The sequence below is a fragment of the Hyperolius riggenbachi genome, chromosome 7, assembly GCF_040937935.1.
Source record: "Hyperolius riggenbachi isolate aHypRig1 chromosome 7, aHypRig1.pri, whole genome shotgun sequence".
Taxonomy (NCBI): Eukaryota; Metazoa; Chordata; class Amphibia; order Anura; family Hyperoliidae; genus Hyperolius; species Hyperolius riggenbachi.
The window spans coordinates 240,692,306-240,713,775 of NC_090652.1; the positions used below are offsets into that span (position 1 = coordinate 240,692,306).

The window sequence follows — 21,470 nt, forward strand, 5'->3', positions numbered from 1 at the left end:
CAACTACCAAAATAGCGAGGACTGAGTATCTTTATATAGATCCTTTCCACAGAGTTCTTTTCTAAAGAATAAAGGGAATACTGGGAATCCCCTGTGAGGAAATGGACTAGTCCAAAACCTGTAAGATTTTTACTGCCTACTGTGAGCGACCGCAACATGGGCAAAAAGTAAGTTATAGTGCATTTTACTCCGGTAAAAAAGTACGTATGTACAATATGTAAAATGTATTTTAAATGTTAGTTTTTAGTGATGGTATACCTTGAAGACTTATTGTAGTTGTAGTATGATGTACTATGCCATCCATAAATAGGGGAAGAGAGAAATAATTGTTGTTCATGACACAGTACCTTTTTATTGGGTAATTAAATATACTGTATATTCCTGCGTATAAGACTACTTTTTAACCCTTGAAAATCTTCTGAAAAGTTGGGGGACGTCTTATACGCCGAGTGTCATTGATGCCGGGTGATACGCCCTATCCTGTTACCGCCTCTCAGATCTCCCTGCTGAGGGAGCGCAATCTATTCTTCCATACCGCTCTGATAAACAGGTAGACAAGGAGAGCTGACCAGTCTACTTAAGGAGAGTTGACCAATGCAACAAGTCAATTGACTATATACTGTTATATACAGTGTAACACATACAGTACAGCACCACTATCTGTTCATACACAGCACCAGTACATTATTTTTTTAATTTTAATTTGGTGTGCGTTGGAAGAGGGGTAGTCTTATACGGCGAGTATATCCAAAACTCTATATTTTAACTGGAAAAGTTGGGGGGTCGTCTTATACGCCAGAATATACGGTATTTCCAGAAAAACAAGGTGCCCCAAACACATGGTCCTCTTCCTTCACACTTCAGTTATATTCACAGATTAGCTCATCCATGCATATAGAAATACATACACATTTATTCGTATTTCAAAGTGGAAGCCATAAGTAATGGATTGGGTGGTGACACATGTACTGAATAGCGGGGTCATGACCCTATCAGCGAGGTTGCATATTGAGGGATGAAAAAGCAACATCAGCAGTCTTAGCTGACCTTTTCATTTGCAACTTACAAAATGTGGCCTCTTTAAAGGATCTTAAATTATATTTTTATTTTAGTATTTATAAAGCGCCGACATATTGCGCAGAGCTGTACAGAGTATTTTGTCTTGTCACTAACTGTCCCTCAGAGGGGATCACAATCTAGTCCCTACCATAGTCATATGTCTATGTATGTATTGTGTAGTGGGTGTATCATAGTCAAGGGCCAATTTAGGGGGAAGCCAAATAACTTATCTGTATGTTTTTTGGGATGTGGGAGGAAACTGGGGTGCCCAGAGGAAACTTACACAGACACATGTAGAACAAACAAACTCCTTGCAGATGTTGACCTGGTTGGGATTCGAACCGGGGACCCAGCGCTGCAAGGCGAGAGCGCTAACCACTATGCCACCGTTAACCTCTACGCAACCTTTCACTGATAGGGTCAGCAACCAGGGCTGTGGAGTCGGTCCAAAAATCCACCGACTCCGACTCCTCAGTTTAGGATTCCTCCGACTCCACGACTCCGACTCCTCTAATTTGCATATTACAATTTTGTTGATTAAAAGTATGTAACATGAAATTCGTCTCTTAACTGCCAACGCTTAGGAATTTTACAAGACAACTAAAGTGAGAAGGATACGTAGACTACTATATTTATTCCCTTTAGACTAAAACTAGTCCTTGGTAAGAGTACTTGTAAAAGGTACAAACCGGAACAAAGAACATCTATCAGGCCCTAGGCAATGTAAGTGTGGGTACATGTAAGAATGATGTGCAGGTACTCTGCAGGGGAATGAGGAGATTGTAAACAGACAACACCTCTATGTTCAATGTGCACAGCATTCTCAGTGGATTCCCTGTAGCTCTGTGGGGAGTGCATATGTAGAGTATAGTACTACTGTGTAACAAAGTAAACCTGAGACAGATGAAATTAAAGTTTTATACATACCTGGGGCTTCCTCCAGCTGCCTTCAGGATAATCAGTCCCTCGTTGTCCTCCTCCACCACCTGGATCTTCTGCTATGAGTCCAGGTACTTGAGCCAGTCAGGCGTAGTGCGCATGCACACACTCCGCCGCTAGGAGCATACTACACCTGTGCAGCACTATTGCGCAGGTGCAGAATGCTCCTGGCTGTGGGAGCGGCATGCTGCCAGACAGCGCTGACTGGCTGAATTACCAGGACTCATAGCAGAAGATCCGGGTGGTGGAGGACAGCGAGGCACTGATTAGCCTGAAGGGGGCTGGAGGAAGCCCCAGGTATGTATAAAACTTTACTTTTCATCCGTCTCAGTTACCCTTTAATTTGTAGTCACCAAACCAAATTTTAATAACACATCAAATTATTTGATTTCATCAGCAAAGGGAGTGCATATATTTGCATAAATCAGCATCAATGCAGAATTATTTCCATCTCGTTGACCATCTCTATTAGTGACACAGCTACACATCAGGCTTTATTCTTACAGCATAGATGTTATTTAGTATATATAAGAGATTCCTGTGTACACATCATATATACAGTCACAATCAGATATGTATATCTGACCTTAAAAATACGGGGACTGCTTTATTGAAGCAGCACAAGTAACTAATTTTGATTGGTTTGTTTTATTTTTGTGGACTAAGCATAGCTATTACTGTATATATACATTATTTTTAATGACTATTATCTGAGAAATAGAACATTTTATCATATTTTCTATTTTAATTACAGTTACAAATTCATTAGGAGTCGGTGCATTTTTTCCCGACTCCGACTCCGACTCCAGGCACCCAAAATTGCCCGACTCCACGACTCTGACTCCGACTCCACAGCCCTGTCAGCAACTACTACTCAACCTCTCGCTGATAGGGTCAGCAACCACTGCGCAACTTCTCGCTGATCGGGTCAGAAAACACTGCGCAACTTCTCACTGATCAGGTCAGCAACCACTGCACAACCTCTCGCTGATAGGGTCAGCAACGACTATGTAGCTTCTCCCTCATAGGGTCAGCAATCACTACGCAACCCCTCGCTGATAGGGTCAGCTACCACTACGCAACTTCTCACTGATAGGGTCAGCAACCACTACCCAACCTCTCGCTGATAGGGTCAGCAACCACTACGCAGCTTCTCGCTGATGGGGTCAGCAACCACTACACAACTTCTCGCTGATAGGGTCAGCAACCACTACGCAGCTTCTCGCTGATGGGGTTAGCAACTACTATGCAACCTCTCGCTGATAGGGTCAGCAACCTCTCGCTGATAGGGTCAGCAACCTCTCGCTGATAGGGTCAGCAACCTCTCGCTGATAGGGTCAGCAACCTCTCGCTGATGGGGTCAGCAACCTCTCGCTGATGGGGTCAGCAGCCTCTCGCTGATGGGGTCAGCAGCCTCTCGCTGATGGGGTCAGCAGCCTCTCGCTGATGGGGTCAGCAGCCTCTCGCTGATGGGGTCAGCAACCTCTCGCTGATGGGGTCAGCAACCTCTCGCTGATGGGGTCAGCAACCTCTCGCTGATGGGGTCAGCAACCTCTCGCTGATGGGGTCAGCAACCTCTCGCTGATGGGGTCAGCAACCTCTCGCTGATGGGGTCAGCAACCTCTCGCTGATGGGGTCAGCAACCTCTCGCTGATGGGGTCAGCAACCTCTCGCTGATGGGGTCAGCAACCTCTCGCTGATGGGGTCAGCAACCTCTCGCTGATGGGGTCAGCAACCTCTCGCTGATGGGGTCAGCAACCTCTACACATCTTCTCGCTGCTAGGGTCAGCAACCACTACGCAACTTCTCGCTGATAGGGTCAGCAACCACTACGCAGCGAGAGGTTGCTGACCCTATCAGCGAGAGGTTGCTGACCCCATCAGCGAGAGGTTGCTGACCCCCCAACCTCTCGCTGATAGGGTCAGCAACCACTACGCAACTTCTCGCTGATAGGGTCAGCAACCACTACGCAGCTTCTCGCTGACAGGGTCAGCAACCACTACGCAGCTTCTCGCTGATAGGGTCAGCAACCACTACGCCACCTCTCGCTGATAGGGTCAGCAACCACTATGCAACCTCTCTAATAGGGTCAGCAACCACTACGCAGCTTCTCGCTGATAGGGTCAGCAACCACTACGCCACCTCTCGCTGATAGGGTCAGCAACCACTATGCAACCTCTCTAATAGGGTCAGCAACCACTACGCAGCTTCTCGCTGATAGGGTCAGCAACCACTACGCAGCTTCTCGCTGATAGGGTCAGCAACCACTACGCAACCTCTCGCTGATAGGGTCAGCAACCACTATGCAACCTCTCGCTGATAGGGTCAGCAACCACTACGCAACTTCTCGCTGATAGGGTCAGCAACCACTACGCAGCTTCTCGCTGATAGGGTCAGCAACCACTACGCAGCTTCTCGCTGATAGGGTCAGCAACCACTACGCAGCTTCTCGCTGATAGGGTCAGCAACCACTACGCAGCTTCTCGCTGATAGGGTCAGCAACCACTACGCAGCTTCTCGCTGATCAGGTCAGCAACCACTACGCAACTTCTCGCTGATAGGATCAGCAGCTACTATGCAACCTCTCTCTGATAGGGTCAGCAACCACTACGCAGCTTCTCGCTGATAGGGTCAGCAACCACTACGCAGCTTCTCGCTGCTAGGGTCAGCAACCACTACGCAACTTCTCGCTGCTAGGGTCAGCAACCACTACGCAACTTCTCGCTGCTAGGGTCAGCAACCACTACGCAACCTCTCGCTGATGGGGTCAGCAACCACTACAGAACTTCTCGCTGCTAGGGTCAGTAACCACTACGCAACTTCTCGCTGCTAGGGTCAGCAACCACTACGCAACTTCTCGCTGCTAGGGTCAGCAACCACTACGTAGCTTCTCGCTGACAGGGTCAGCAACCACTACGCAGCTTCTCGCTGATAGGGTCAGCAACCACTACGCCACCTCTCGCTGATAGGGTCAGCAACCACTATGCAACCTCTCTAATAGGGTCAGCAACCACTACGCAGCTTCTCGCTGATAGGGTCAGCAACCACTACGCAGCTTCTCGCTGATAGGGTCAGCAACCACTACGCAACCTCTCGCTGATAGGGTCAGCAACCACTATGCAACCTCTCGCTGATAGGGTCAGCAACCACTACGCAACTTCTCGCTGATAGGGTCAGCATCCACTACGCAGCTTCTCGCTGCTAGGGTCAGCAACCACTACGCAGCTTCTCGCTGATAGGGTCAGCAACCACTACGCAGCTTCTCGCTGATCAGGTCAGCAACCACTACGCAACTTCTCGCTGATAGGATCAGCAGCTACTATGCAACCTCTCTCTGATAGGGTCAGCAACCACTACGCAGCTTCTCGCTGCTAGGGTCAGCAACCACTACGCAACTTCTCGCTGCTAGGGTCAGCAACCACTTCGCAACTTCTCGCTGCTAGGGTCAGCAACCACTACGCAACCTCTCGCTGAAGGGGTCAGCAACCACTACGCAACTTCTCGCTGCTAGGGTCAGCAACCACTTCGCAACTTCTCGCTGCTAGGGTCAGCAACCACTACGCAACTTCTCGCTGATAGGGTCAGCATCCACTACGCAGCTTCTCGCTGCTAGGGTCAGCAACCACTACGCAGCTTCTCGCTGATAGGGTCAGCAACCACTACGCAGCTTCTCGCTGATCAGGTCAGCAACCACTACGCAACTTCTCGCTGATAGGATCAGCAGCTACTATGCAACCTCTCTCTGATAGGGTCAGCAACCACTACGCAGCTTCTCGCTGATAGGGTCAGCAACCACTACGCAACTTCTCGCTGCTAGGGTCAGCAACCACTTCGCAACTTCTCGCTGCTAGGGTCAGCAACCACTACGCAACCTCTCGCTGAAGGGGTCAGCAACCACTACGCAACTTCTCGCTGCTAGGGTCAGCAACCACTTCGCAACTTCTCGCTGCTAGGGTCAGCAACCACTACGCAACTTCTCGCTGCTAGGGTCAGCAACCACTACACAACTTCTCGCTGCTAGTGTCAGCAACCACTACGCAACTTCTCGCTGCTAGGGTCAGCAACCACTACGTAGCTTCTCGCTGATAGGGTCAGCAACCACTACGCAGCTTCTCGCTGATAGGGTCAGCAACCACTACGCAGCTTCTCGCTGATCAGGTCAGCAACCACTACGCAACTTCTCGCTGATAGGATCAGCAGCTACTATGCAACCTCTCTCTGATAGGGTCAGCAACCACTACGCAGCTTCTCGCTGCTAGGGTCAGCAACCACTACGCAACTTCTCGCTGCTAGGGTCAGCAACCACTACGCAACCTCTCGCTGATGGGGTCAGCAACCACTACACAACCTCTCGCTGATGGGGTCAGCAACCACTACGCAACTTCTCGCTGCTAGGGTCAGCAACCACTACGCAACTTCTCGCTGCTAGGGTCAGCAACCACTACACAACTTCTCGCTGCTAGGGTCAGCAACCACTACGCAACTTCTCGCTGCTAGGGTCAGCAACCACTACGTAGCTTCTCGTTGATAGGGTCAGCAACCACTACGCAGCTTCTCGCTGATCAGGCCAGCAACCACTACGCAACTTCTCGCTGATAGGGTCAGCAGCTACTATGCAACCTCTCTCTGATCGGGTCAGCAACCACTACGCAGCTTCCCGCTGATCGGGTCAGCAACCACTACGCAACTTCTCGCTGATAGGGTCAGCAACCACTACGCAACCTCTCGCTGATAGGGTCAGCAACCACTACACAACCTCTCGCTGATAGGGTCAGCAACCACTACACAACCTCTCGCTGATAGGGTTAGCAACCACTACGCAGCTTCTCGCTGCTAGGGTCAGCAACCACTACGCAACTTCTCGCTGCTAGGGTCAGCAACCACTGCGCAACCTCTCGCTGATGGGGTCAGCAACCACTACACATCTTCTCGCTGCTAGGGTCAGCAACCACTACGCAACTTCTCGCTGCTAGGGTCAGCAACCACTGCCCAACTTCTCGCTGCTAGGGTCAGCAACCACTACGCAACCTCTCGCTGATGGGGTCAGCAACCACTACGCAACTTCTCGCTGCTAGGGTCAGCAACTTCTCGCTGCTAGGGTCAGCAACCACTACGCAACCTCTCGCTGATGGGTTCAGCAACCACTACGCAACCTCTCGCTGATAGGGTCAGCAACCACTACGCAACTTCTCGCTGCTAGGGTCAGCAACTTCTCGCTGCTAGGGTCAGCAACCACTACGCAACCTCTCGCTGATGGGTTCAGCAACCACTACGCAACCTCTCGCTGATAGGGTCAGCAACCACTATGCAACCTCTCGCTGATAGGGTCAGCAACCACTATGCAACCTCTCGCTGATAGGGTCAGCAACCACTACGCAGCTTCTCGCTGATAGGGTCAGCAACCACTACGCAGCTTCTCGCTGATAGGGTCAGCAACCACTACGCAGCTTCTCGCTGATAGGGTCCGCAACCACTACGTAGCTTCTCGCTGATAGGGTCATGATCCCACTATTAATTAACCTTGGATGGTATTCTTTTCCCAAACATGCCTTTAATCAGTGTATAAAGAGCCTTTGTTGGGACTATTAAATGGTACCTGAAGTGGCATGATGAGTGTATGCATGGTTCCAAACCTACGTAGAACTTTGCCGTATTCCACTTTTTGTTTCTCACATAAAGGGCTTGCTTCCACTAGGGAGGATTTTACTAGGCTGCGTTTCCCCATCCAAATGTGCATGCTGGGAAACAGCGAATTGCTCCTAGTGGAATGAGCCCTAATGCTTCAAGTCACTGACCCAGAATAAGCATGCAGATCAGATGATTTGACTCTGGTCAGACTCTACTGGTTGTAGGTGTGTGACTCAAAATCAACTAAAGCCAAAGCATCGGCATTGACAGCCAGGCAACTAGCATTGTTTATGACAGAATGAAGATGGCAGCTTCTATATTCCTCTCAATTTAGGTTCCCTAGATAAGCAACAGCATAATAACCCTTAAAAACATTTATCCAGTGATCCTCTGGGACAAGACTCCGAGATATCCACGCCCCTTCCAGGAAATATTTCAATCCCTCCCCTATAAGAGAAAGGCCATGAGAATCTCCCCTCAGTTTGAAATATTTCCTGCGCGAGAAGGAGGTTTCTTTCCCTCGAGTGAACCAGGTCTATGGTAGGTAGGGCCTGGGGAACCTTGTAGGGGGCTGCTGAGACTGAGTTGGTCAGTCTGGCAGCATCAAGGTTTATTACCTTGCCTCGTGTTTGCTCCCTTAACCACCTGGGCGGTATGGACGAGCTCAGCTCGTCCATCACCGCCGGAGGCTGCCGCTCAGGCCCTGCTGGGCCGATTTGCGCCAAATAAAGAGCAGCACACGCAGCCGGCACTTTGCCAGCCGCGTGTGCTGCCCGATCGCCGCCGCTCTGCGGCGATTCGCCGCGAGCAGCGGCGAAAGAGGGTCCCCCCAGCCGCCTGAGCCCTGCGCAGCCGGAACAAAAAGTTCCGGCCAGCGCTAAGGGCTGGATCGGAGGCGTCTGACGTCAGGACGTCGGCTGACGTCCATGACGTCACTCCGCTCGTCGCTATGGCGACGGTGTAAGCAAAACAAGGAAGGCCGCTCATTGCGGCCTTCCTTGTTTATTCTGGGCGCCGGAGGCGATCGGAAGAACGCCTCCGGAGCGCCCTCTAGTGGGCTTTCATGCAGCCAACTTTCAGTTGGCTGCATGAAATAGTTTTTTTTTTAATTTAAAAAAAACCCTCCCGCAGCCTCCCTGGCGATCTTATCAGAACGCCAGGGTGGTTAAGAGGAGGGAGAAAACGGGATGGAGTCCTCGATCCCTCTGGCCTGGTTGGAGGTGGCGGTGGGCTGTCTTGCACGCAGCTGGAGACAGCATCAGTGGAACAGAAGATCCATCGGGTCTGTTCTGGGGAAGTTTTATAGCCGCGCGCGCGGCTACCGCTGACGTCACTTCCGGCGGAAACCAGGGCGGGGCTTTAGTATAAGGGAGGCGGTGGGACGCGCCGGCTTCCTCTCACTCTGGCTCTGTGGAGCGAACAGGACAGTCGCAATGTCTGTGGCTCCGGGGGAGGAAGGAGCTGGTTCTTCTAAGGTATTTTTCAGCGCTAGTAAAATACTTAGAACTTTTTGGGCAATTTTTTTCCATTCTAATGGTGGGCTATTGTGGATCATGTTTTGCAGGCAAAAGATGGATCCAAGAAAAAGTGCCCAGTATGCAATGCACGATTGCCAGCTGAATGGGAAAAGACACTCTGCAAATCCTGCTCTAAGAAGGTTTTAGCAGAGGATGGCCTCTCTGTCAAGGATACAATAAGAGCCTTTAGACAGGAAATGGCTGATACTATTAAACAGTTTAAATCTTCTTTGGCTGAATCTAAGACACGATCTAAACCAGAAACCCCTGTACCAGCAGTTTCTTCTACTTCAGAAGGGGAGGGGGGTTCAGATTCCCATGATAGTGCAGAAGAATTTAAAGAGACCCCGTCTAAATTTAAATTTAAAATAGAGGACACAGAGGGCCTTATTGATGCTATTGTTGATACATTACAGATTGATAAAGGGAATTCAGATTCGTTAACTCCTCATGATAAACTCTATGAAGGTTGGCAAGACAGTGAAGGCATTGTTTTTCCAGTTCATAAGTCTATTCGCCAGTCTATCCTGAAGGAATGGACCGAGCCTGATAAAAAACTTGTATTTTCTAAAGGAATGAAAAGAAGATTTCCGTTTAGTGAAGAGGAGGTTAATATTTGGGGTAAATGTCCTAAACTTGATACGCCTTTTTCTCAAATGGTCAAAGAGGGAGAGTTGGCCTTTGAAGATTTAGGCTCCTTAAAAGACCCGTTAGATAGGAAAACGGACGCTTTTTCTAAACGTACATGGGAAGCTATTTCGGCTATTTTTAGGCCGACCATAGCTTCTACGTGCGTATCTAGAACTATGTTGTTGTGGTTGGATCAATTTAAAAATAAGATTTAGAAAGGGGCTTCTAAGGAAGAACTTCTGGAGGCCTTAGAATTGCTGTTTAAAGGCACTAGCTATCTGGCAGATGCATCAGCAGAGGGCATTAAGTATACAGCGAGAGCAGCTGGTCTAGCCAATGTTACTAGAAGATCAGTTTGGCTTAAAACTTGGGAAGGAAGTATCACTTCAAAATCCAGGTTATGTTCAGTTCCATTTACAGGTAATCTGTTGTTTGGGCCCGAGTTGGATGCTACCTTGGAAAGGACTTCTAGTAAAAAGAAGGTCTTTCCAAAGAAAAAGGTTACGCAGCCTATCAAACGTCCTTTCAATAGGCAGCGTAATCAGCGTCAAGGACAATCTAAAAGGAAAGGATGGTCCTTTAACAAAAATGGTAAGGGGAGTTTTCTTATCAAGCCCCAGGATAATAAGAAACCCCAATGACCATCAAGTGGGGGGTCGACTGAAGAACTTCAGCGAAGGGTGGAGGAATTCAGTCGACAGCCCATACATCTGCGCAATTGTGAAAATGGGTTATCGAATAGAGTTCAATTCTGTTCCTCCCAACAGATTTATGATAGCAAGGAATCCGGTAGATGCGACAATGTCGCAGGAATTATCTCGTATTCTGAAAATCATGGTAGATCAGAAAGTGATCATTCCAGTAGTTCGGTCGGAACAGAGAAGGGGGTTCTACTCTTCCGTGTTTCTGGTAAAGAAACCGTCGGGGAAATTCAGGTTGATTCTCAACCTAAAGAAATTAAATCCGTTGGTCAAGTACAAACGATTCAGGATGGAATCGATTTATTCTATCAGAAATCTGTTGGAAGCAGAGTCATTCATGGTCAATTTGGATCTACAGGATGCATATTGGCATGTTCCCATTCACCCATATTCACAGAAATACCTCAGGTTTGCCGTATCTCTAGAAGGCACTCTGTGTCACTTCCAATTCACTTGCCTTCCCTTCGGGATCAGTTCGGCACCTCGCATTTTTACAAAAATTATGGCGGAAGCTCTGGTTCCTCTCCGGAACCAAGCTATCCAGGTGATTTTTTTATCTCGACGATATTTTGATTTTTGCCGATTCGGTGGAGCTTTTGAAGGCACATCTAGAGACTTCTTTAAGGTATCTGGCAGATCTGGGGTGGTTGGTAAATCGAGAAAAATCTGTAATGATACCAACTCAAACGATAAAGTTTTTAGGAATGATGGTAGACATGTCAGTTCAAAAAATGTTCCTGCCACAGGAGAAGATAGACAAGGTTATGAACGAAATAACCGGTCTAAAAAGGAACCCAAAAGTTTCCCTAAGAGTGATTATGAGAACTCTGGGACTTTTGTCTTCCACAGCGCCAGCAGTTCAGTGGGCTTTAGCACACCAAAGACTGCTTCAGTCTTTTCTATTAAAGAACTGGGACAGATCCCAGCGGAACTTGGATCAGGAAGTTATGCTTCCCTTAACAGTCATCCAGGATTTGGACTGGTGGCTGAACAAGGGAAATCTGACCCAGGGGAATTTATGGGTATACCCCAGAGAAGTAACTATAACGACAGATGCCAGTGCTTGGGGGTGGGGTGCTCACGTGGAGCATCAGGCCTTTCAGGGACAGTGGAGTCAGGAAGAGAGAAAGTTCTCGTCCAATCGGAGAGAATTGAGAGCAGTGAAGTTGGCTCTCATTCAGGCACAAAAGATTGTACAAAACAAACATGTTATGGTGAGGTCAGACAATTCCACCACTGTGGCATATATAAACAAGCAAGGGGGCACGAGGTCGGAATGGTTGCAAGAGGAGGCAGAGGAAATCTGTACTTGGGCCCAGGTGAATGTACTATCTCTGAAAGCTCTCCATCTGAAGGGTCTTCAGAATTTAGATGCGGACAAGTTAAGCAGGAATGCGGTTCTTCCGGGAGAATGGGCCCTGAACAGACAGGTTTTTGCTCTGATTTTAGATGTCTGGGGTGTTCCGTCAATCGATCTTTTTGCAACGAGGCAGAATGCTCTTCTGCCAGTTTTTTGCTCGATAAATCCAAGGGACGATCCTTGGGGAATAGATGCGTTATCACAAGTATGGAACTTTCCTGTGGCGTTTGCTTTTCCTCCTCTGCCTCTCATTCCATTAGTCATCAAAAAATGGAAGGAGATAAAAGCCCCATTAATTCTGATTGCACCGATGTGGCCAAAGAGAAGTTGGTTCCCAATTCTAAAAAAGTTAGCTGTGGAACCTCCTCTGAAGCTACCGGACAGGAGGGATCTACTGTACCAGGGAAAGCTTTGGCATCCGGAGGTAGAAAAGTTAAAACTGGCAGCCTGGATCCTGAGGTAGTTTGGCTTAAGAGCAAGGGGCTTTCCAGTAGAGTTATTCAAACTTTATTGAAAAGCAGAAAGGATTCTACTAGAAGTATGTATATTAAGTATTGGAAAACGTTTTTCCATTGGTTAGATTCTTCTTCTTATGAGTCTTTTTCTATTCCAGCTTTATTGGATTTTTTGCAGGAAGGCTGGGAAAAAGGTTTATCGGTCAGCACATTAAAAGTGCAGGTATCAGCTTTGGCTGCCATGACAGGGAGAAAATTAGCTGGAGAGGACTTGGTGATTAGATTTTTTAGAGCTATTGGTAGACAGGTACCAATAAAAGCACCTAATGTGTCCCCGTGGGATCTACCGTCAGTGCTAAAAGGGTTATCCAGGACTCCATTTGAACCATTGGACCAGAGTGATTTATTGCATGTTACAATTAAAACTGTGTTCCTCACCGCCATATCTACAGCTAGGAGGGTCAGTGAGATACAAGCGTTATCTTGTAAGCCTCCATATTTTCAGGATTTAGGAGACAGATTAGTTTTGCAGACAGACCCAGGGTTTCTTCCCAAGGTGGTGTCCAAATACCATAGATCTCAATCTATTGTTATCCCTTCCTTTAGTGTCCAGGGGGGAAAAAAGAAGGATAAAGATCTGTACCTAGTAGATGTTAGAAGGTGTATTTTACACTATATCAAGACTACTTCAGAATTTAGGAAGTCGGATTCCTTGTTTGTCCTATTTGGGGGTAAGAATAAAGGTTGCACTGCATCCAAATCTACTATATCTAGATGGATTAAGAAAGCTATTAATATGGCTTATTCTTTATTGAACCTGGAACTTCCATTGTCCTTCACGGCACATTCAACTAGAGCAGTGGCATCATCCTGGGCACATAATTCTGGTGCTACCCCGGAGCAGATTTGCAAAGCCGCTACGTGGTCAAGTTTTAACACTTTTGTGAAACATTATAAATTGGATGTGTTATCGGAACAACAGCAAGCCTTTGGTCGTAAAGTCTTGAAGGCTGCTACCCACCCTGAGGTTTGATTCTTGCTTATCATCTCGGAGTCTTGTCCCAGAGGATCACTGGATAAAACAATAGTTACTCACCGGGTAACGTTCTTTCTAGTGATCCTCTGGGACAAGAGTCCCACCCAAATGGGGTATAATAGAATAATTCTGTACTTAGTATGGAGTGGTTCATAGTATAAATAAGGAAAGGAAGAGTTCTAGACAGTTATTATTTAAGACTGAGGGGAGATTCTCATGGCCTTTCTCTTATAGGGGAGGGATTGAAATATTTCCTGGAAGGGGCGTGGATATCTCGGAGTCTTGTCCCAGAGGATCACTAGAAAGAACGTTACCCGATAAGTAACTATTGTTTTCTTTCTTACAGCTGATACAAAATCTGCAGTGTGTCTACTTCCTGCTTTCATGGAAGCAGACATAGGGTTAACATACTGTGTTTACAAATTATCTGCTCTGCCGAGGCAGCCAGCTAACACATCTGAGAGATCAAATTACAACGTGTGATTAGTCACAGATGGGGGGGAATTAGACAGGCTAAACTCTATAAATTAGGGATGATCAATGATATATACTTATGATTTTGCTAATGTTATGCAAATATATGCAGCTTGAAAATGGACCAATCAGGTCCCACCGAGGTTTAAATTGATTGGTCTGTTTTCAAGCTGCATATATTTGCATAAAAATGTGCCTAAACTCACTGATCATCCCTACTCTAAATGGCATTTCTCTGTTCTCCTTTGGTCCTGTACAAGAGTTTGGGTCCAATTTAATAATGGCAAAAGAAGCACTCATTCAGGCCATGCAGATGGATGTCAGCCCTTTGAATTAGCATGTGTTCCCTTTCTCTGGGTTATCTTTACATACGCAAATGACTCCTCAGAGTGGTAACTTTCTTGTGCTGTATACTCAGCTTAGAAATGCATTGCAAGCCTTGAGAATGGATATGTTCTGATATCTAAAACAGCAGCTTGTGCTGCGTTCTGTCACCGCTGCTTCTATGCTCTATACTTAGCCGTGATTTACCATCTTCCCTATATATGGAGACGCATTGTTCTTGGCTGTTTTATGAGGATTGTAATTTATTTTGTTGCTTGTTCTGGTCACCGCTACTTGTAAGGTATATAAAAGTATCCCCAGTGGTGTCCCAGGGGATAGCAGCCAAGTAATGTACCTGATACTGACAAAATACTGGACATTCATATTCACCTCTTCCTTTCTGGAACTGGTTTTGGCTAATTGACTTAAAGGATTCATAAGTTAATTTAAAAATAAATCAGGTTTACTTACCTGGGGCTTACTCCAGCCCTGGAAGCCTATGTTTCCCTTGCCGCACCTCTGCTCTCATCCAATTTCCTGGGGTTTCCTCTGTAGCAGCCGCCAGCGCATCCAGGTCAGCGGCCTCTGCGCCTTCACAGAATGTTCCTAGCAACGGGAGCGCAAGTGGCACAGCAGAGGCCGCCAGGCCAGGTTGGCTGCTGCTATGACTGCCTGAGAGGGACACATAGGCTTCCAGGGAAAATGCCAAGCAAATCTGAATTTTTTTTTTTTATTTGCCTTATGTATCCTTTAAGCCTTGTACACATGCTAGATGGTTCTCGTTCAAGTGGGCTGGTCTAGGCTGCCTCTATCAAGAATCTATCATGTATACGGCAGCCCTGATGCGTTGCTAAGATCTTCAGTGCCAGACTATCTTGGTCGAGCCCATTGTTTTTCTCTTTACCCCACCAGCTCCATTATGCCTAATTGTGCGTCTCACCCCCCCCCCCCCCCCCCCCACATCTGCATAGCACTCAAACTGTCGCCTGGGGGAATAAGTCCTGATCTCTGCTATTGGCAGTACTTGTAGGTGTGTACGTCAATCTGTTAGCTCCTTCGTTCTCCTCCCTGCTCCCTACATTTTGCCTTTATGAGCCCCCGTAAATTTTGCGACCTGGCTGAGAAGTGGTCCAGGCCGCACACAGCCCTGAATGTTTTGCAAATGCACAGTTAAAAAAAGCGCAGAATGCTCCTGTGATCAGGCAGTGCGTGCGGGCCTGGGACATGCATGAGCAGTGGCCCGTGACCCAGCTGGATCGTGGGCCTCAGAGCAGCACAATAGAGGTGACAGACTGGCTTTAAGGCACCTGACGGACTACAGGAGGATGTTGGAAGCCCCAGGTAAGTATAAATCCTTGTGTTCGTAATGTCTCAGGTTTCCTTTTAATTCCATTTTTAAAGCCATAAAGAACCACAGAGGTCCCAGGGACAGGAAGCAAGGGAAATCCTCACAAATGGCAATACAGGCAGCGGTATGAACTCCTGGGAGTGTCTGAGCGCTTTCTGCATTTTTCTATAATATACTTACCCACTTATTGCTATGCAAGCCATGTTTGTAGTATTATTGTGAATAAAATATGTTTTCTTTCTTTCTTCTGTTTCTGGTGCTGGTTCTGATCTTTCTTTGTCACATAAATTGCATGAAGTATGTGCTTTGAGATGAGTAATAAACCAGGCCTAGAAAGCACTTGATCTTTGATGAACATACCTTTATATTGTTCTACTTTCCCTGTCCCCGGAGAGAGCTAATTCCTGATATTTATAATGGAGGGTGAGCCGCTATAATGCATTATGCCGTTCTGTAGGCCGGATTGCTTTCTTGTGGCTCAGAAATTGGAAATAAAGTTATAAAGCAATATTGTTTTCCTGCATGGCATGTGGTGCCCCAGGGATATCTGCCTGTCAGTGTATAGCATCCCGCTGTATGACACTTCAGCTAAGTCATTTGTGAGAAGCTGCTGAGGTTAAAGAAGACCTCTACGGCTGCAGAAATTCCATTCAAGACCAAATACAATCCAGTTCCAGAATTATTTTTTTTTTGGATGATTAATTTTGATGCCCTGTGTACCTCCTTGTATATAGTATATGTAACTATATTGTATATATAGTATATGCAAATGTATTGTAAATGAATGCAGAATCATGCAAATGTTACTGCATATCTACGCAGCTTGAAAATTGTACCGATCAGGTTTCCACCTTATCTCAAATGCCACATAGAGAATTATAGAGAGGTGATCAGCATTGCAGCTGGAAAGGTAGAAGTTTTTGTAAGGCAATCCGGTAGGCATCTTCCATAGCTCTGAAGGGATGTGTGCACTTTTAAGAAAAATTATCATTATTTAGTATGTATATGGCACCAACAGCTTCCATAGTACTGTACAGGGTATATGGCCTTGTCATATAACTGTCCCTTAGAGGGGGCTCACAATCTAATCCCTACCACAGTTACATGTCTGTGTATGTATGGTGTAGTGTATGTATCGTAGTCTAGGGGCAATTTATGGGAAGCCAGTTAACTTAGCTGTATGTGTTTGTGGTGTGTGAGGAAACCAAAGTGCCCAGAAGAAACCCACGCAGACATGGGGAACATACAAACTCTGTGCAGATAGTACCCTGGCTGGGATTTGACCCAGGGACCCAGCTGTGCAAAGCGAGAGTGCTAAGTAACCATTATTGTGCATCAATAGGCATCCTATACTCATGTGATGCTGGGAATGCACAGTTAGATTTTGAGCCATTTAGATGGCTCGATAGATAATTTCTGACAAGTCTGATCGCGTGCTCGGTTTTGCATGGGGAACAATGGGAAAAGATAAGGAAAACGAATGGAAGATAAGAGAATCGAGCGCGAAATCGATCAGGCAGGATAATCGAGCCTCAAAAACGTACCGTGTATTCCCAGCATAAGATGATTGATCTTCAGACGTTGTCTTTTCTAGTTACAACATAAATCTTTTCTTCTATAGTAAAGCCCATAAGTAACGGCTATATCGTTTGTCTGCTATTCATGACGTGGTGCAGTGTTATAGCACATTAGACATTTTGTATTTGCATGCCATGTGAAGCTGTGTTTTATCAGTATGGATATGCTGATGCTCCTCTAGTCCTCACAGTCTCGCTGGGCTCGGTAAGCAGAAATGAGGTTTATTGAAAGTACCGGTAGTTGTCATGAGCGATCATACATCTCTCTGCTTCTTCCTGTAAGGCTCATGAGGTGCTGGCACTGGAAATGCTGACCTTGCTGCTGGAGCGACCTACAGATGACAGCGTTGAAGTTTCTATTGGTTTCATAAAGGAGAGCGGTCTCAAGCTAACCCAAGTAACACCCAGAGGTATAAATGGTAAGTGCCGGCTGCACTGCGTCTCGGCTGTTTGATGGTACGTTACTTTGCTCATTAATTTTAATTCTTGGAAAGGGGTGAACTTTAGTCCAAACAAGACATCATTTAACTGTGCTGGAGACACCAAGGATCATTGCAAGCGTCTACCACCAGAACCATTGAATATATTACAAGTGAAAGGTGTCCATTGTAGGACTCTGCTGGCTGAAGTCAGTCTTTCCAGTAAATAATTATTTTACATTACCACCTGCAAGTGTAACAGCTGTGGGGAGGGAAAACATGCTTCTTTTTCCATTTGTTGGCTCATGACCTGGAAAGTCGTTTTCTCTTATTTTTGTTTACACAGTGAGCTCGTAATTTACGTCAGGGTTGTTTTCCAGGGGTGATTGTGTACCGGTAATTGAAAATTTGGCATAATTTAAACAATAAATCTCCATTGAAAGCAATGCAAACTATTTCACTTATGTATACCCAATACAATGGAATGATGAGACTTGCTTAAAGGACCACTGCAGCAAAAGAAAGTAGGCAGTTAAAATCTGACTGAACCAACAGGTTTTGGACTAGCCCATTACCTCATACGGGATTATCAGGGTTTTCTTTGTTTTCAAAAGCAATTCCTGAATGGCAGTTGCCAAGTCTAACTGCCAAAATAGTAAGATACCAACCAGCCTCCCTACTCGCACTCTATTTTGGTATTTAGACTTCGCAATTGTTGTTCAGGGAATTCTTTTAAAAACAAGGAAACCCCTGATAATCTGCCATGAGGAGAAGGACTAGTCCAAAACCTATTGGTTCTGTCAGATTTTAACTGCTTACTTTTTTCGCTGTAGTGGCCCTTTAAAGGGAGCCTGAAGTAGAGGTTTACGATGGCTGCTATATTTATCTCCTTTTAAATAACACCAGTTGCTTGACAGTCCTGCTGATCTTTTTTTGTTTGCAGTAGTGTCTGAATCACACACCTAAAACAAGCATGCAGGTAATCAAGTCAGACTTCAGTCAGAAGTATCTCATTTGCATGCTTGTTCTTTAAAAGTAAATCTGTCAGCCTCCAAACTCCTCTCACTTCGGTTGTGTTCTGTGACACAAGCCACAAAGCGGGTCAGATTGTATCAAGGATCTAATTTGCAGGTTCTAGCTTTACAGAATTTTAAGGTCGTGTTCACACTTATGAATGTGAATTCTGCTTGCTGCTTTTTTATGCCTGCATGAATTTGCGTTTTTTTTGTTTTGTTTTTTATTCTTTTTGTCTTGCCATTTTTTTCGCTCTCTGCTGTTTTGTATGCAATAAGTTAATTTACGTGAAAACGTAAAATATTAAATTCACCTGTGATAAACCTGACTACATACATGATCTATATATTTCTCCTAATGGCTTTTGAGCTAACCTGTCTTGACAGTTATGAAGCTTCCCTTGGTGACCTCTTATAAAAATGATCATTCGCTTCCTGTAATTTTCATCCTTTAGCTATATAACATTGTCTAAATGCAGTCATACTCATATACACATAAATTGCCACCCAATTTAGCAAAAAGCTCCTAAGGGGGATCTAACCAAACTGCTGGAAATTGTGTGTATAGCATTCTTAAAGGGATACTGTAGGGGGGTCAGGGGAAAATGAGTTGAACTTACCCGGGGCTTCTAACGGTCCCCCGCAGACATCCTGTGTTGGCGCAGCCACTCACCGATGCTCCGGCCCCGCCTCCGGTTCACTTCTGGAATTTCAGACTTTAAAGTCTGAAAACCACTGCGCCTGCGTTGCCGTGTCCTCGATCCCGCTAATGTCACCAAGAGCGCACAGCGCAGGCCCAGTATGGTCTGTGTCTGCGCAGTACACTCCTGGTGACATCAGCGGGATTGAGGACGCAGGCGCAGTGGTTTTCTGACTTTAAAGTCAGAAATTCCATAAGTGAACTGGAGGCGGGGCCGGAGCATCGGTGAGTGGCTGCGCCAACACAGGATGTCTGCGGGGGACCATTAGAAGCCCCGGGTAAGTTCAACTCATTTTCCCCCGACCCCCCCCCTACAGTATCCCTTTAAGGACCACTATTGTGAAAAATGGCAACATTTAAAATACATGTAAACACATACAAATAAGAAGTATGTTTCTTCCAAAGTAAAATGAGCCATAAATTACTTTTCTCCTATGTTGCTGTCGCTTACAGTAGTTAATAGAAATCTGACAGAACCAACAGGTTTTGGACTAGTCCATCTCTTCATGGGGCATTCTTAGCATGGGCTTTGTGTATAAAGATACTCCCTGAAAAGGATTTATGCAATGATGCTGGCCAGCCTCCCTGCTCGCTGAACACTATATTGGCAGTTGGACATGACCACTGCCATTCACTTTGTGCTTTTGAAGAAAACCCTGAAAATCCCCCATGAGGATATGGGCTACTTAAAAACCTGTTGGCTCTGTCAGAATTCTACTACCTACTGTAAGTGACAGCAACATGGGATATAAGTAATTTTATGGCTCATTTTACTCTGGAAGAAACATACTTATTTGTATGTTTACGTGTATTTTACATTTTAAGATTTTTGCAATATTGGTCCTGGCATATCTGATGGCAAATGTGAAGTGACATAAGCACATATGTAGAGGGAAGACTCTGGATCCCACAGAGCCTTCCCAATCCTCTCTCCGTGCCCTAGGACTAGGTTCACTGATGTCTCCACCCCCAAAGGCTCCAGAAGTACTCGTTCCCGAGTGCTTCTACAGACGAGAGGGTCCGTATTGTGCATGTGTGAGTCTGGACTTGTGTGTGCACAGTACGGACCTGCTCCTCTTTGGAAGTACTTGAGGACTTGAGTACTGTACTTCCAAAGCCTTTAGGAGGAGTCTGAAGGTGTTTCCGACCAGCTGGTCAAATAACTTAAATTGGGGGGGACAACGGTGGACCGAGGGGACGGAGAGAAAACCGCTAAGGCTCTACTAAGGGATCCAGAGCCTCCCTTCTACATAGGTGGGTATCTAACTTTTTTTTTTTTCAGCATTGCTTCAGATTTACTTTAAATTGCTCCTCTGGGCCAGGTGTACATAAGTGTCTCAACCTGCATAACGGATTCTGGTAAGTGACTTGGAAAGTATTCTATGCAGATAGCATTTTCAGAAGCACTTTGGTAATGGCAGCCTGCATATTTCTTCCATGACTGGTTTGCTTCAGGCTTGAAAACATTTGTTTCATTTAAAGGGGCACTATGGCGAAAAATTATGTTTTATAGCCACTGTACTATGCCTAGCTGTTTGTAGAGCATAGTGGCTTACATGTAGTGAGGCACAGGGGCTTTTTTTTTTAAACACTGACATCACCTTGTATACATTATCAGTCACGTCGGCAGAAGTACCTTTCCGACGCCACTTAGCCTGTTCCATGTAGTTGTAGGGAGGCAACTTTCCCTGTTGCTGTAACTGACGTTACAGTTTTCCCCTCTCTGCAGCGCTGGAAGGTTTGTTCTAAATTTCAACTGCACGATCGTGCAGTTATAGTGATCCCCCATGAGCCGTAAAGAGTAGCAGCTTATGTGCTGTGAGGGGAGTGGAACGCACCCTCCCTCTTACGTGAGACGCAACTGCATGTGAGGAGGACTGTGGAGGAATGCATCATCATTACTGATGACGCTGCCCGGCAAGGACCCCTGTAGCTGAAGCTGGCATGTGCTGCGCAGACAGAGCGGCAGCTTGCAGAGCAGACATAAGCGCTGTAGCTGTGTCCTGCTAATTGTACAGTAGTTGTGATTGTTGTTTTTTTTTGTAGTGAATTTTTTTTTTTACCCAATCGTTTTTTCAGTATTTTTTTTCTAAAGCAAATTGCAGGTAGTTATTCATTTTTTTTTTTTATTACTCTGGCTGAATAACTACCTGCAATTTGCTTTAGAAAAAAATACTGAAAAAACGATTGGGTAAAAAAAAAATTCACCACAAAAAAAACAATCACAACTACTGTACAATTAGCAGGACACAGCTACAGCGCTTGTGTCTGCTCTGCAAGCTGCCGCTCT

General features: G+C 46.1%; 1 protein-coding gene across 1 annotated transcript in view; it reads left to right on the forward strand.

Annotated features, from left to right (window-relative positions):
• Positions 1 to 21,470, forward strand: part of CWC22 (CWC22 spliceosome associated protein homolog) — a 143,666-nt gene that overhangs the window by 38,127 nt on the left and 84,069 nt on the right. The window contains exon 8 of the mRNA XM_068245424.1: positions 17,332 to 17,467. Within this exon, the coding sequence (XP_068101525.1) occupies positions 17,332 to 17,467 (136 nt within the window). The remainder of the gene's footprint in view (positions 1 to 17,331; positions 17,468 to 21,470) is intronic.